This window comes from Ursus maritimus, unplaced genomic scaffold, assembly GCF_017311325.1.
Source record: "Ursus maritimus isolate PB19 unplaced genomic scaffold, ASM1731132v1 scaffold_23, whole genome shotgun sequence".
NCBI classification, from domain to species: Eukaryota; Metazoa; Chordata; class Mammalia; order Carnivora; family Ursidae; genus Ursus; species Ursus maritimus.
In genome coordinates this window covers 46,280,163-46,294,797 of record NW_024424786.1, presented here as the reverse complement: position 1 = coordinate 46,294,797, position 14,635 = coordinate 46,280,163, and the positions used below count along the sequence as shown (strand labels likewise).

Sequence of the window (14,635 nt, the reverse complement as noted above, 5' to 3'; positions counted from 1 at the left end):
CGGTCCTCAGCTGCACAGCCCGCGTCAGGGACTCTCAGGAAAGCTTGGGCAGCCTCAGGCCTGGCGCACTTTCTGCCCTGGGCCACCACCCAGTTCACCCAGCACAGGAGGGAAGGTCACACCATCCACAACAAGAAGAAAACATACTTTGGGATCACTGCTGAGAGGACACCGGGCCTCCTGGGAGGACTCCTCTCTGCAGCCCATCATCAGTTGGAGGCCAGGGCTGGGGGGGGTGGGTGAGGACAGCATTAGCGGCCTAGATTCCTTCTCAGCCCTTCTTTGTTCATTCACCCTAAGAACCAAGAAGACACGGGACAGAGAGACTGGGAAGAGGGCTGGGGGAGTATGACTTGCCCACTGTGTGAACCATTCACATCGTGATCTTCCTGGGGACTGCTCAGAGCCAGAACTGCTGTCCCCTGAGCTTCCAAGAGGACCCCCGCTTCAGCCAGGGCTTCCCATCCAGCACCTCAGAGATGAGCACTCCTTGAGGGGCACTGTGAGAAACCCTGTTCTAGGTTCTCCACGTTGCTCCATGCCCTGTTGCCTTCTCACTCTCTGCAGCCTCAGTGACCAAATGCAGCCCCAACAGGCACTAGGCGAGCAAGGGGCTCCTGAACAGTTCATGACACCATATGAACTGAATTTCTTCCCAAGAGAACAAGACAATGGTACACACACTTCCAATAATGCATGTGTGTGTGTGTGTGTGTGTGTGTGCACGCATGCGTGTGTGTGCATGTGGGGTGGTGATGATAAAGACTGTACAAGAAAATATGGAATGCTGAGAAGATCACCCCCACACACCAGCCAGGAGGAAAAGGGCGGGGCACAGCGCCAAGCTCTAGTCTGTGCCTACAGCCCTCCCCAGGCTATGCCCTGGAGCTGCCAAGCTGAGGGCTTGGGGCTTGCTCTCTCGGCCCAAACACGCTCACACGCTGCGGCATGGCTGTTCCCCAGCCAGCACTCTGGTGTCCTGGCACACCCTGGACCGCTCCGGGTTCTCTAGCCAGGTCCCGGTACAGCCGCACGCACACCGTGCTCAGCTCATGAACTGATGCCCTCACGAAACAGCAAGAAGCAGGGTCATGGGGGTAGTCCCACTTGGGGTCCCACTGGGCCAGTTCGAGCATCTCCCCCACTCTGTCTTTGCTCTTGTTCCTTTAAGAACAAACTCTAAATTCTTAATACTTGGGATTAATACCCCTAAAGTATACAGAACTCAGGCCCGTCATAAGAAAGCTAGACCGCTCTGCACACAAAGAGCAGACAGATGATTCATCAAGAACACGGGGGCCCAGAGCATGAGAGCGTCAGTGCCAGCCCTCCTCTAGGAAACGTGCACTAACCAAACACCCCTCTTTACTTACAAAAGTGGCAAAGATTTTTTCATAAAAGAGTAACACAGGCAGCTGGTCACAAAGCAGAGGTGAGTGCATGCTATCAGGAACGTGAGTGGGCAGAGTCTCTCCAGGAAGGCCCTCAAAGGCCCTCTCTCAGAGCCCGCCAGTCCCCTTCCAGAATTCTACCCAAGGAAATGCCAACGCTGGGCAGCGACGGACGTGCAAGGGTGCTCAGAACCGCCGTCTGCCGGGGGGACACCCTAAACACCCCTCCACAGAGGACTGGGGGGGGTTACGGCACATCCACAGGCGGCCACCCTAACCTCCTGCCACAGATGCTGACTGCTGGGCAAGTCTGCACCCAGTGTGACACCAGTTTTCAGCGTAGAGCCATGGTCTATGGGTGGTGGGATCACTCACTTTTTGATTTCTTCATTTTCTGTGTTTTCCTGTTTCTACAACGGACTTGTGAAACCAAGTTCCATGGGAGTAGGGACTCTGTCAGCTCCCTCAACGCCACGCCAGCAAGGGCCACAAACGAACACCCGGCGGCGCTCAAAAGGCAACTCTGGAGTACACAAGTGTTAGCACGTCTACACTCAGGAAACTCTTCAGGAGGGTTTAACATTTTGGTAGACTCCCTGGACATCCAAGTGGACCTCTACTGTCTTATGCTCTTTGGTGGCCCAGCGCCCCCTGCACCTGCCCCCGCTACTCTCCTCCCTGGGCCTCAAAGAGCACTCTCCATAGAGGTCACGGTATTGGCTCAAGAGTGCAGCCACTAGAAACAACACACACACGTCCATTCTGGTGGCTCTGGGCACGGCCCCTCACAGCACATGGAAGCCTTTTACCCATCCCACGTTTCCCCCACACATCCCGACCCAATCGGCTGGGGAAATGCACCCACGATGCTGTGACAGGCCCCCTCTGGCCTGGCTCTGCAGGTCTCTCTGCCTACCAAGCCACACGCACGGGAGTGACAATCACCAGCACCTCAGACAGCAGTCAAGGCCCGGGGCAGCCCTACAGTAGGGCTGCAGCTGCTCAGGGCACCTCCCGTGACTCACCGCCTACAGCCGTGAGGTCTTGGCCTGGCCCAGGCTGGCTCCCCTGCACAGGGCTGACACCTGGGGCTGGATCGTTCCCACTGTGGGGTCGTCCTGGCACAATGGCATGCTAAGCAGCATCCCTGGCCTCTAACCACCAGGGGCCCGAAGCCCCCACCCAACCCCTGCAACATCTCCAAGCAAAACCTCCCCAGCAGGTGCGATCACTCCAGGTTGAGACCCACCGGCAGCCTACTCCGCGGAATGCTGCCGAGGGCAACGGGAGCATCCCTCGCTTCACGCAGGGACTGGGTCCTGAGTGTGTCAACGCGCCAGGCTCTGGGGAACCAAAGCGGGTGCGAGTCAGTCCCCACCCTTCAGAAGTAGAGGCTGGTGGGCACGGAAACCAAGCTGATGCTGCTAGCTCGCATCTGCAGTGTTGACGCAGGGCCACCACACGTAGTTAGTCTGAGAAGACAAACGACAACCCCAAGGAGACCAACACCACACGGCCATCCTTCTGAGCAACCAGAAGGGAGTAAGGAAGACCCAGGAGCTCCCACCCTCTCCTCCCCATCAACTGACCCATCCTCACCCACCCTCACTGGCCACCCAGTGCCAGGCACCTCCACGTGGGCAACCTCGATCATCTACAACCATGGCCACCATGCAGTAAGAAAAGGAAAATGGCTCACTCCCACTTCTACAGAAATGAAACAGCCCAAGAGGATAAGGACTTTAGGAAGGCCTCATGCTAGGGTCGGCGCCAAAACCACTCCGGCTGCCCACACCCTCACTTCCAGCCGCCGGCAGCAGTTAGGAAGGCACCACCAAGACAAAGCTGCAGTGACAAGAGCACCCAGCTGTCTCCCATCGGCCTGCAGTGCCCTCTGTGCTGCTGGACCCGCTGCTGGACTGGGGGGACTCGGTAAACATCGCCTCTCAGGCACCCCCGCACTGCCCCTGCTGGGAACGCTATGCTGGTGCCCCCGCTCTTTGAAATGGAGGCAGTCCTGGTGAACCCATCAAAGGGGTCTGCTTCAGTGAGCCAGAGTTAAACAGAGACAGGGCGGCGGAAAGGGTGAACTGCCTGGAAGGAGAGGCCGGCCCCAGGGGCTGGTGGCTGGCACTTCGACACCACTGTACGGCTGTCAGAGGGGAAGGCCGTGTGCTCTGAAGCCTGCTGTCGGATGGGGGTTTCCGTTTGTACTGAAATCCCAATTAGTCAGCCTACAGTGTAAGACTAGCTTCAGAGATACAATTGCCCAGTGCTCATCACACGTGCACTCCCTAATCCCCATCCCCTGCTCCCCTCTCCCTGCCCCCACCCTTGACCTGCAGTACCTTCCCAGTAAAGTTCAGTCTTCCCTTCCTTCCACTCTGAGGTGGGGTGGCCCGGAGTGGCCGGGGCACTCATGCATTCACGTGCTGCTGAATGGGCTGGCGTAACCCCTCCCCAAAGGCACCCTTAGGCCAAAGCGGCCTACAAGCAGGAACACAACAGGCCAAAGCTTTGGCTGGCAAGTGCTGCTCACATTCCAGAGTCGGCCTCCAGAGGGACACCAGGCCGGGTACCCTCAAGGACATGGGGCCTCAAGGACACGTGGCCATGGGCAGCTATCTGCGCCACAGGAACCGACTCCCAGTTAGCCCCCCTCCTCCGTCCCCCCAGCTGTCCCCACACCTCGGGCTGACAGTAAGGGGGAGACAGCGCCAGCAGGCAGGGAGCAGCCTTGACATGAAAACAGCCACAGCCTGGAGGCATATTTGTTTTGGAAGCTCCTACTTAATGAGCGGCTGGAGCTAGGTGCTAATGCCCACCTTCCTCTCCTTCCTGGAGGGACTATCCTCCGTGCTCCTCTCCATGACCCCCCAGTTCCCAAGGAACCCACAGGATGGGCCAGAGGGGCCGCAGTTGTGTGCAGAAGCCAGAGCTTACCCGGGAGGCTGCACGGAGCCGACGGGCCCTGAGCGTGGGATCTGGGGACCTACGAGATTGGAACCTGCTGTTGGCTCTGTGTCCTGTGCTGACGGGCCACATGTGTTCGACGAGGGACATAGTCTCCTGTCTGTGGAGTGTCGCTGGCATGGCCCTGGTTCTCACCAGATCACCTGCCTGACAGCAACTAAAGCACCAAGTTGAGGCCAGGTCCCCACGCCCTCCTCCAAGGCCTGCCCAGGGAGGGCAGACAAGGAGAAGGCGGCAGCCCTCTCGGGGACAAGCACTGTGAAAGCCACAGACCACCTGCGACATGGTGGCTACTTCTGTGCTGCTGGCACTCACAGGGCTGAGCCTGCTTCTTCTTTCTGCAGGTGGAGACGTGGCCAGGAGAAATGGTCACCCAGGTCCAGAGGCAAGCCTAACCTCAGCTCATATGGACCCCTTGTTGTGGCCTCAACAAGCTCTTGAGAGAAATGAGGCCAGGGTGAAAGGCAATGTTGTGAGTCCTGAAGCAGGTTCAGGGCAACACACCCCCCCGCCCCAAGAGGGCCGAGCTGATGGAGAACGGACAGGGGCACCGCTCACTCAGGATCAGACACCTCCATGGGGGCGTGTGGCTCATGCTAAAGCAGATGCCTCCTTTTTGGGGCCACGCGCACACAGGTGGGGGCGCTGGGCATGGCCTCTGCTCCTGACTTTCACTGCCTTGCCCTGGCACTGCCAGCATAGGCGTGACCATCCCAGCAGGCCCAGATGTGGAGGGAAAGAAAGGAAGGGAGGGAAGGACAGAGAGACGAGGACGAAAGGCAGTGGGGTCTTGGCACTGGGACGGCACAGGAGGAGGTGGGGGTGGGAAGCAGGAGCTGGCACAGGTGGGGCACCTGAGCCCACGAGGCGAAGTGTGGTAAGAAGTGGGTCTATGTGCAGCTGCCCACAGCAGAGAGGCAACAGAAGAAGGAAATACGGAGCTCTGCCATAGGAAGAATACTCCGGCCAGACGGTTGTGCGGGAGGGCCAGGACGGAGGGGAAAGATGGACAAGGTGGGTGCGGGCAGGAGCGAGGACACACCTCTCCAACAGTCTGGGAAAAGCTAACAGGCGCTGACCAAGAGCCAGTCTCGGTGAGGCCAGGCCAGGGCCAGCTGTACCTCCCAGGCTGGCAGTCCCTCAGCCTCCCCGCTTTGGCACCAGGAACACACTCACGATGAAGAAGGTGGCAGAGCCCAAGGAATATGTAGCCACAGGCCCAAGCCTTCGATGGCAAAGGCGGTTGTGCCTTCAGAACCCAGTGCTGCAGCATCCCGTGTGAGCCGTCCCGCAATGGCATCAGGACAGGCATGGGGACGGAACCCAAGGGGCGGCCTGGCAAGCCCCACAGCACAAAGGTGGAGGTGGGAGAGTAAACGGGGTTCGCCAGCGCCTTTCCGACCACACAGGGTTGTCTCAGCAGAGGTGCTGGCATCTGGCAGGGGAAGGCAAGCCTAGCATGACGACATTCTCCCAGCTTGGGCCCCACAGCTCTGGGAATGGGCAGGCCACTGATGGAAGGCACTATCCACTTGGGGATGGCATCAGGCAGCCTTCAGAGCATGCCAAGTCCCTATACCCCTGCCTTCTGCCCGCAGGAATCCTGAAAGCCAGACCTGCCACAAAAGCCCTGGGCTACACTCCAGGTGCCAACCTTGCAGTCCTGAGAGGAGCTGTGCCCACAGGACGGTGTGGCTGTCAGACTGGGCTCTCCTTAGGGACCAGGACACCAGGGCTACCTGCACACAACAGCAGCTCTCCGAGAGCAAGCAGATGTGACAGTGACCAAGTGACATGCTGGGCGGCAGCCCCGCTCCAGGGGTTGCAGCGCCGTGAGATTCTCGGCAAGGACATGCTGAGAGGGAAGGCAGCAGGATGGTGAGAGGGACGCACCCTGCACGCACTGGGCCCTGCCTGGAGGTGGCCATGGGCGCTGTGCTGCTGCGGGCGCTGTGCACGCATGCCACACACCACAACAAGATCCAGGTGGGGGGCAGGCAGGAGAGGGACAACTCCCACCCCCTCTCGGGGGCTTCCAAGAAGGAATTACGGGCCAGGCTGGTGCTAAGCCCTGTCTCAGCTGTGGGAGGCAGGGTTCTCCACGACAACCCCTGAGGTGTACCCACGCTATGTGTGGACATCTCACAAAATCCCCCAACCACTGCTAGGAAGGGGGCTTCTGGGGCTGTGCTGCAGATAAGCAAACTGAGGCTCAGGGAGCCCTGAGGAAGCTGCAGAGTTGGGATTCAATCCTGAAGCATCCGGTCCCTAAGCCACATTGTCCTAAACACCTCTGTGCAGAAAAGTCTACAGGGGCACCTTCTCTTGACAGACCTCACCTGCCACCCGGAGGAAAGGCTCTGAGCTGTTATGGACACCCGGACCCCCAGTGATAACACACCCAGTGTTCCCACCCATGTGCCTTGGTCTGCAGATGGGGCTGCCAGCCACCACCCCTTCCCCACACAGGAGACCCCTCCTTCGAGAGGGACAGTCTGTCCCCTCCCACCATATCTGGGTGGCTCTGTGACTTGTCTGAGCAACACAGGATAGCAGAGGCGACACTCATCTTTCAACAGCTTCCACCGTGGCTCTGCTCTGGAGCAAGTGCACGCAGACAGAGCCCTTGTCATGGTGCCTCAAGTGTGGCCTAGGGGCCAAGGTTAAAGCTCTTCTAACCACATGAAGACGGTACTCGCCTCTCCCATTCTCGCGCCCGTGAACAGTGGAGCTTTCCAGACGCGATGAGACTTGTAAGATTATAACAGAATAAACCCAGAAGTAGATATAAGGATCTAGCTCATGAGATCTGCAAAAAGTGAGACCATTCTTGTCATGCTTTTTATTCTGCAAAATATAGTTATTTTTTCATTGAAAAAAATTTTATGCTAACATACGCTGGGTTTATTATTCTTTTTAAAGAATTAAAGAATATTTTTTACAAATTCTTGACTTTAACTTCTAATATGATAAATGTTGATAGCTATAACCCATACAAGCTCCATAATTTTTAAGACTGTAAGGAGGGACCAAAAATCTGAGAACCCTGCTCCAGAGTCCACGTGCAGAGAGGCCATATGGGGAAACTGAGGCCCCCACCCATCAACCCACAGAGTTGGGAGAGGTGGTGGTCCTCGTTTGGAGGCACTAAGTTCTGGGGTTCATTTCACAGCAACGGACACCACCCAAAGCCCAAGCTGAGAAACTGCTAAGATAGGCCCTAGAAGAGAGACACGTTTATCTGGCACAGTTGGGCCAAGTATGGTGGACCCCAGGACTGGATGTGGAACACACACCCACACCCTGGCTAAGCCGCCTACACTACTGCAGGGAGTCCAACCTGCAAGCCACTGGGGGGGAGGGGGCCTCTTCCTGCCGCCCTTAGAGGACACAGCCAAGGGAAGTAGGGGCTGACCACTCCTCTGGGTGTGGGCAGCGCAGGCCAAGCCCTGACACTGTGGCACTCCAGAGCTGCCATGCTCTCAGAGAGAACAGTCTGCTAGCCCAGGGACAGCCTGGTGCAAAGGCTGGAGGGGAAAGGTTTTTGATCCTAAGGGAAAAGACGGCATATAGCCCTGCTTTCCAATGTCAGCCGGCCTTTTGGAGGAGAAGGGGCATGCCTCTGTGGGAGCTCCGTGCCCTCACCCTACACAGAAATGCTCAATTCACAGTAACCAAGAATCACCATCAGAAATGCTCAAGTAGGGGCGCCTGGATGGCTCAGTCGTTAAGTGTCTGCCTTCGGCTCAGGGCGTGATTCCGGAGTTCTGGGATCGAGCCCCACGTCAGGCTCTTCTGCTGGGAGCCTGCTTCTTCCTCTCCCACTCCCCCTGCTTGTATTCCCTCGCTCGTTGGCTGTCTCTCTCTCTCTCTCAAATAAATAAATAAAATCTTTAAAAAAAAAAAAAAAGAAACGCTCAAGTAACACCAAAAATTGCCACCATAACCCAACATACCAACAACATTCCAAACAAAAAGGTGCGATACGTCGTCGGTCGTGACTACACACCACGCTATTCCTGGGACGTACCCAGGAACAGCTACAGGAAGGAAAAGAATGAATGTCCCACCCCAGCAACTGTGCACTATCAGCTCTTTCAAGCTAGCAAAGGAAACGGTCTTCAAAGAGAAAGGAACCAGAAGGTGACAACGTGAATGTGGCCACAGACCAAAGCCACACGGTTCCATGCAAGAACAGCACCACAGCTCCCACATGGCCTGGACACCGCACCCACCACCACCTCCTCCTTCTCTAAGCTTCCACAGTTCACTCCTCAGTTTCGATTGTTCCTACTTCCATGTTCCCAGGCACGATTCTACAGAGCAGCACGCACCATGGACGGGTGTGCCCCAGCCAGGAGAAATCCTGTACAGGAAGAAAAACAAACATGGGGAGACAAAGAGCGGGAGGCACTCCCGCCAAGTCAGACAGGAACAGCACTCACCTCCCCTTCCACACAGGCTGACACCGGCAGGAGGAAAGGCACACACGAGTCACCAGCGGGGATCAAGACCAGCTCCCTGACTAGCTCCGTGTCCACATGCCCGAAAAAAGTGCAGAGAGTGCCTCACCGAGTACCTCACTTGCCACTTAAGCACGTTCACAACAAAATCAAGAGCGTGGGGTTTGGCTGTGCCTGAGTTCCAGGACCACCACAAGGGCGATGCAGGAAATGCTGGGACAATAGAACACCAGCACAGGCATCCCCACTGAGGCCTCCAACACCCATCTTCCCAAACCACATGGCCACAGCGAAGGCCACGGCTCCCTCGCACAGGAGACCTCACAGCTGACGACGGCCCCCGCTGTACCCAGGGAACCCCTCCCAAGCTGCGGCTAGCTGTTAACAAGGTCGGGCAGCCAGTGCCCCAGTGCCGTCTGGCTTTTCCAGGACTCTCGGCAGTGGCACGTGTGGTAAGAACAGCAGCACAAAGGCCAGAGGCAGGACACCGATGAGGTCGGAGCTGGGCCCTCCCCAGCTGATGTCTCCGAAGCACTTGCAGTGAAGACAGGATGCCCTGCCCAAGGCCGACAACACTTCCCGCCCAACCACCCGCTCCCCCACAAAGCGTTTCTGCAGCACCTCTGGTGAGTTCCCGTCCTATCTCGCACAACTTCGAGGACATCCTGCACAAGGCTTCCAGGGGACCCTCCAAGCACGGGGACAAATGAGAAATGAGGTGCTGCTGAGAGTTCCCGGGTACACAGGGCTCATCCCACGAAGGGGTCCATGTGACTGCTGCTCTCTTCCAAGGGAATGTGAACGCAAATCAGCCCCAGGCAAGCACCTCAGCAGACCCAGGCCCTAAGGACTGCCTGGGTGGAACCATCGGCACAGCGGCTGTCCCTGGAAGGGTTCCACAGTCACAGCTTCCAAGGGGGTCGACAGCCAGAGGACACTTTTGCCACTTATGCCTCTGTGCCTTTGCACAGGCCTGGGTCACAACATTTCCTCCTTCTTACTTGGAAAATTCCTAGGCATCTTCACATAGGAGCCAACTAAGCGCCCCTGCTCTGAGCCACCCTGTCAGCCTGGCCTCCCCACTTCCAGTTCGACCTCATTCACTCCTCCGTGCTCCGTTCCCCCTGTGTCCGTGGCCCTCCTGTGCCAGCCTGAGAAAGCAGAAGCTGTCTCCTTGATCTTGGAGGTGCAGGGCCAGGCCCACGACACACAGTGAATGCAGTCAGGACCCGGCGGTCTCCTCAGCTGAGGACGTGGTACAGCTCACTGTGGGAAAAGGCTGGGTCAGAGCAGCATCACTCATGACGGGCAAAAAGTGGGCACAATCCAGATATCAAAAGAGAAGCAAAGCATGCAGATCTCCGTACCCTGTAATATCATTTGGCAACGAAGAGGACTGACGGTGGATATGTGCACAACACGAACAAACTTTTTAAAACATTATGCTAAGTGACCCGGTCACAGAAGACCCCATTTTATGATTCCATCTGTATGAAATGCCCAGAATCAGCAAATCTGGAGAGAGAGAAAGTCTATCAGTGACTACCCAGGGGACAAGGAGTGACTATTGATGGACACAAGGCTCCTTTGGGCTGATGGAAACATTTGCAAGTTAAACTGCGTTGACAGCCACACAACCCTGTGATTTCACTAAAAGTCACCTAATTGTTATACTTAAAACAAGAAACCTTTATTGTATGTAAATTATCCCTCAACGAGGCTGTTAAAAAGAAGTCTAGAAACTCAATCAAGTTCAGTCGGGGCGTCCTCACAGTTGGGTCTGTCAGTCCCAGGCAAGGTCCTCCCCTGAGGCAAAGTGCAATGACAAAGTCGTCAGCACCCCACGAAATGCCCACACAGGTACACACGCACAGGATTCTATCTCCTTCAACTGAGCGCAAGATTCCTGAAGGCAAAGCCAGACAGGCCAGAAAGCCCTGCAGCCATTTAGAAATACCTGCCCGCTGACCAAGAGCACCAACTTCCATCGCGCTCCACGTTCAACCGCCAGCCCCAGAGGTGGATCTCCAGCCAGAGCCAGAGAGCTCTCAGCTACATACCTCACCCACCTCACCACTGCTCCAAGAGCAGTAGGGCAGCGGCAGCCCCAGGGAGGGGGCTGGTGTGTGCCTGCCCCTTCCCTGGCTGCGGGCCCAGGATGGAGGGTGCAGGGCGGGCATGTCCCTGCAAACTCCACCCTGTCGGCCCCACCCAGGACCCATGAGAGGGCTGATCTGCTCCCCCAACTCCGAAGTGGGAGGAGGTGCATTTCCTCTTCTACATTCCCCGATGCTTGGAAGCTTCTGGACTGTGCTTTGTTGGGTAAAAATTAAACTGCACTTTTATCGTCTGCTCACAAATGCCTGTCACTGCCAGTAGAGAACAAGACAAAAGTTTTCCCCACGCCACCACACACTGTGCCATGGGGCCCCTCACAGTCTTGGGCCACATGGAATCTGATGCAGCTCAGGGAGCACTTCTTTTGGGGCTCACTTCCTTCCCACTGGCAAGGGCAACATCCTGTCATCAGCTGTCCAGAAGGGAGCTAGCCAACGACCGAAGACACGGCCACACAAGTGGTGACCCTTTTTCAAGTTAGAAATTACTCTTTATAAAAAGTAAGAAAAATTACCGTACACCTACTTCAGCAGCCAGCTCCAAGCCGAGCAGAAGGGACTATGGTAAAACACACGGATGCAAGCTACACATCACAGAATTCTTCTCCAAATAAGTCTCAGCAAACTCCAACAGCAAGCTGTAACATGCTGGTGTTATTCTTGGCTTCCCCCGGCAGGTTTCCTGCAAGACCTCCCTTTCCTCAGATAAGGCCGCCTGTGTTACTCAGCAAAGCACTCTCTGTCACAGGGAAGTGCGTCCATTCGCTGCTCTGCTTGCGACAGCTGTCAGCAGAGAAGGCGGGAGCCGTATTTGCTACTACAGCAGAGTCCACACTGTCACCTGAGATGAACCAATGCTGAGAAACTCTTTCTTTAAAAAAAAAAGAACAAAAACTGTTTAAAACATGAGAAAACCATATTCCAAACTACCTAGGTGATAATGGATAATGAACGGTGTGATGTCATAAACAATAATCAAGAAATAGTCAAAAATAACACACTTCCTCAATTCTTCCAGGTTGAAAACCAGCTAGAGTTAATGGCCAACTAAAGCCCCAGCACTGATCACACAAAAGGCGCCTGGCAGGGCAAGCTCCTTCACCTGCCACTGGCTGGCTCTCCTCAAGGAGGGTCGGACCACAGGCAGGCAGAGCTGGGGTCTCTGCTGCTCACTCACTCGCCCTGCAGCTGGAAAGCAGAGGCCTCAGCCTCCTCCTTTCTACAGCAGATGCTCAGTAAACATGTGGGAGGGACAGAGGGCACGGGTCCTCCCAGCTCTCACATCCCGTGATAACACCTTGAAAAGAAGCTCTGGAGGAATATCACTATTTAACAACTGAAATCCTATCACTTCTGTTTAAAAAGGGCAGGGGATTCACAATTAAGACACTGTCAAAGGATTCATAATTTACAATGTCCACTGTGCAATCCGCTAAAATTAGAAACACACCAAGATAACCAAACTCCGTCCTCATCCCTCTTTTGAGATCTCTGGTGTCCTCTGGAACTGCCTATCTTATAGCCAGGCAGCAGTGAAGGCTGCTTCCCGTTCCAGGGCCCACGGAAGCAGCAGCTCCAGGCCGTGTCCCTTTCAGAGCTGTCTTCCTCCAGCACCTGGACCGCCCTCCTCAGCACAGGACCCAGGAGGGGAGTGCTCTACTGACCTCACCCAGATGACTGCCTGCTTCCCAAAGTCTTGACAAGGGCCTCAAGAATCAGTCCCTGGTAAGCCTAACTGTGGGGTTATCTCGATATTCACAATGATGACAGTAAAGTCCACAAAGCACAGAACCCAGTCTGTTTAAAAGACTGACTGCTGGTCAGTTTTCAGCACAGAATACCTGCTTCTTCTGGACAGGAACACCCGATAATCACACACAATCTCACCATCAGCGGCCTCCTGAACAGCCCCGGACTTCCGACACAAAGCACGGGGAATTCAACCCACCCAATCAATAGTCTACTTCCCTGAAACAGACCCCCTGGGAAGCCAGGTGGCCTCCAACACAGCCCGTCCCAATAAAGGCAGAAAGTGTCTATGATTCAAAATAAAGCACACACAGCTGCTTGCACACTCAGTGCCTGTGGGTTCAAAGGCCTCCTACAAAACCTACCTCAGTACTCAACAGTGGCCAATACTCACCAATGCCAAGCAGTGTGCGAAGCAGTTTCCTCGAATACCTCAGTTTACCCTTCCAGAGCCCTACACTTCCCATTTCACAAAAGACTTTACAAGAGCAGGTCTGGAGACGTGCAGCAATCGCCTCAAGTCACAGGGCTAACAAGCAGCGGGCTAGGACGGCAGTCAGCCTCTCCCAGAAGCCAGCTGAGCAGCGGCCCCACGGTGGTCCTCCGAAGCGTGGGCACACTGCCCTGAGCCCTGCACTCTGGCCCCAGGCCTGCCCTGGCCATGCTCCGCACTCCTCCCTGGCCTCTTGATCCACCCCTCCCTCGTGGGCTCACCTCCCCTGGCTTCCCTTTCACTGGCCTCTAGCCAACCTGCAGGCCAGGATGGGTCTGACCCATCTCCTCGGTTATCCTGACGGCACCCTCCCCTCTGCCCTGCGCCGTGCAGGCACCCGCCGTCCCCAGAAACAAAACGTCCATCCGACCTTGCGCCTCCCTTCCAGGACTTCAGCGTCAGACAAGCACGTCCACCAGCCCCGGGGAAACGGCAACAGCTCCCCACTCGCAGACCAAGCCCCTGGGTGCCCTGCCCTGCCGGGGGGGGGGGGGATGAAAATGAGAGCTAAGCAGAGCCGGAGAAGGACCACGCCGCTGGCGAGAAGTGCCTGCCCTTCTCGTTCCTCAAACACAGAAAAGTTTTGACAAAGAGTCCCTTGAGTCGGAGCAACTTTCCGAAGACGACGTGACGTTTCACCTTTGCTGCTCTAGTTTCCAGCAAGCCGCACACACGGCGCACCGCAGGGAGAGCCGCCCGCGGCTGCCGGCCCGATGCTTCCTTCCTACTCCACCCTCCGGCCCGCCGCCCGCGGTGGACGCCTCGCCCGCGGCACCCTGCCTCCCCTGCAGCCTCGCCCCGAGCCCCGCGGCCGTGCCAGCAAACTTGGGCCGTCCGGCTTCTCGTCCTCGCTTCCGAGGAACTGTGCCCGGCCGGCGTGAAAGTTCTTTCTTCCAGAGCCAGTTCCCCGCGGCGCCCGGCGAGAGCGGCTGCCGCCCGACGTCCCCGGCCGCCCGACCCCCGGCGGCTCTGCGCGGGCGCCTGTCCTGCCCAGGTCGGCCCCGGCCCCGCTCCGAGCGGCTCGCGTCTGCGACCGCGTCCGCGACCCCGTCCCCGAGGAGACGCCCCTCGCCCGCCCAGCCCACTCCGCCCCGGCCCGACGCCCTTGACCGGTGCCGCCCGCAGCGCGCCCCGCGCCCCCCACCGCGGCCCCGGCCGGCCCGCCCGGCCGCCCAACTCACCCCATGAGCCAGTCCATGGCTGCTCGGGGCCCGCCGCCCGACACGCTCGGCCCTCAGCCCGCGGCGGCGGCGGCGGCCGGAAGTAAACACTCGCTCGCACACTCCCACACGCGCGCCGCGGGCGCCGCAGGAAGTGACGCGACCGCGCGCCGCCTGCCGGGAAACGTAGTCCCGGCGGCCTCCGCGGCCCCACCAGCCCAACCTGGATCTTGAGCCGGGCCCTCCTCTCCGGCCTCCTCCACCTGTCCCCCTTCCATCACCTCCCCCC

At 57.3% G+C, this 14,635-nt stretch overlaps 1 protein-coding gene across 2 annotated transcripts in view; it reads right to left on the bottom strand.

Annotated features, from left to right (window-relative positions):
• The window catches only part of MOB2 (MOB kinase activator 2), a 71,244-nt gene extending 56,785 nt beyond the window's left edge, over positions 1-14,459 (bottom strand). The window contains exon 1 of one of the 2 annotated variants that reach the window (XM_040639676.1): positions 14,368-14,459. In XM_040639676.1, the coding sequence (XP_040495610.1) occupies positions 14,368-14,384 (17 nt within the window). In that variant the 5' untranslated portion in view covers positions 14,385-14,459. Of the gene's footprint in view, positions 1-11,470; positions 11,602-14,367 lie in introns of those variants that run through there. The other variant, XM_040639678.1, reaches the window with a different exon arrangement.
• Positions 14,460-14,635: the final 176 nt, after the last annotated feature.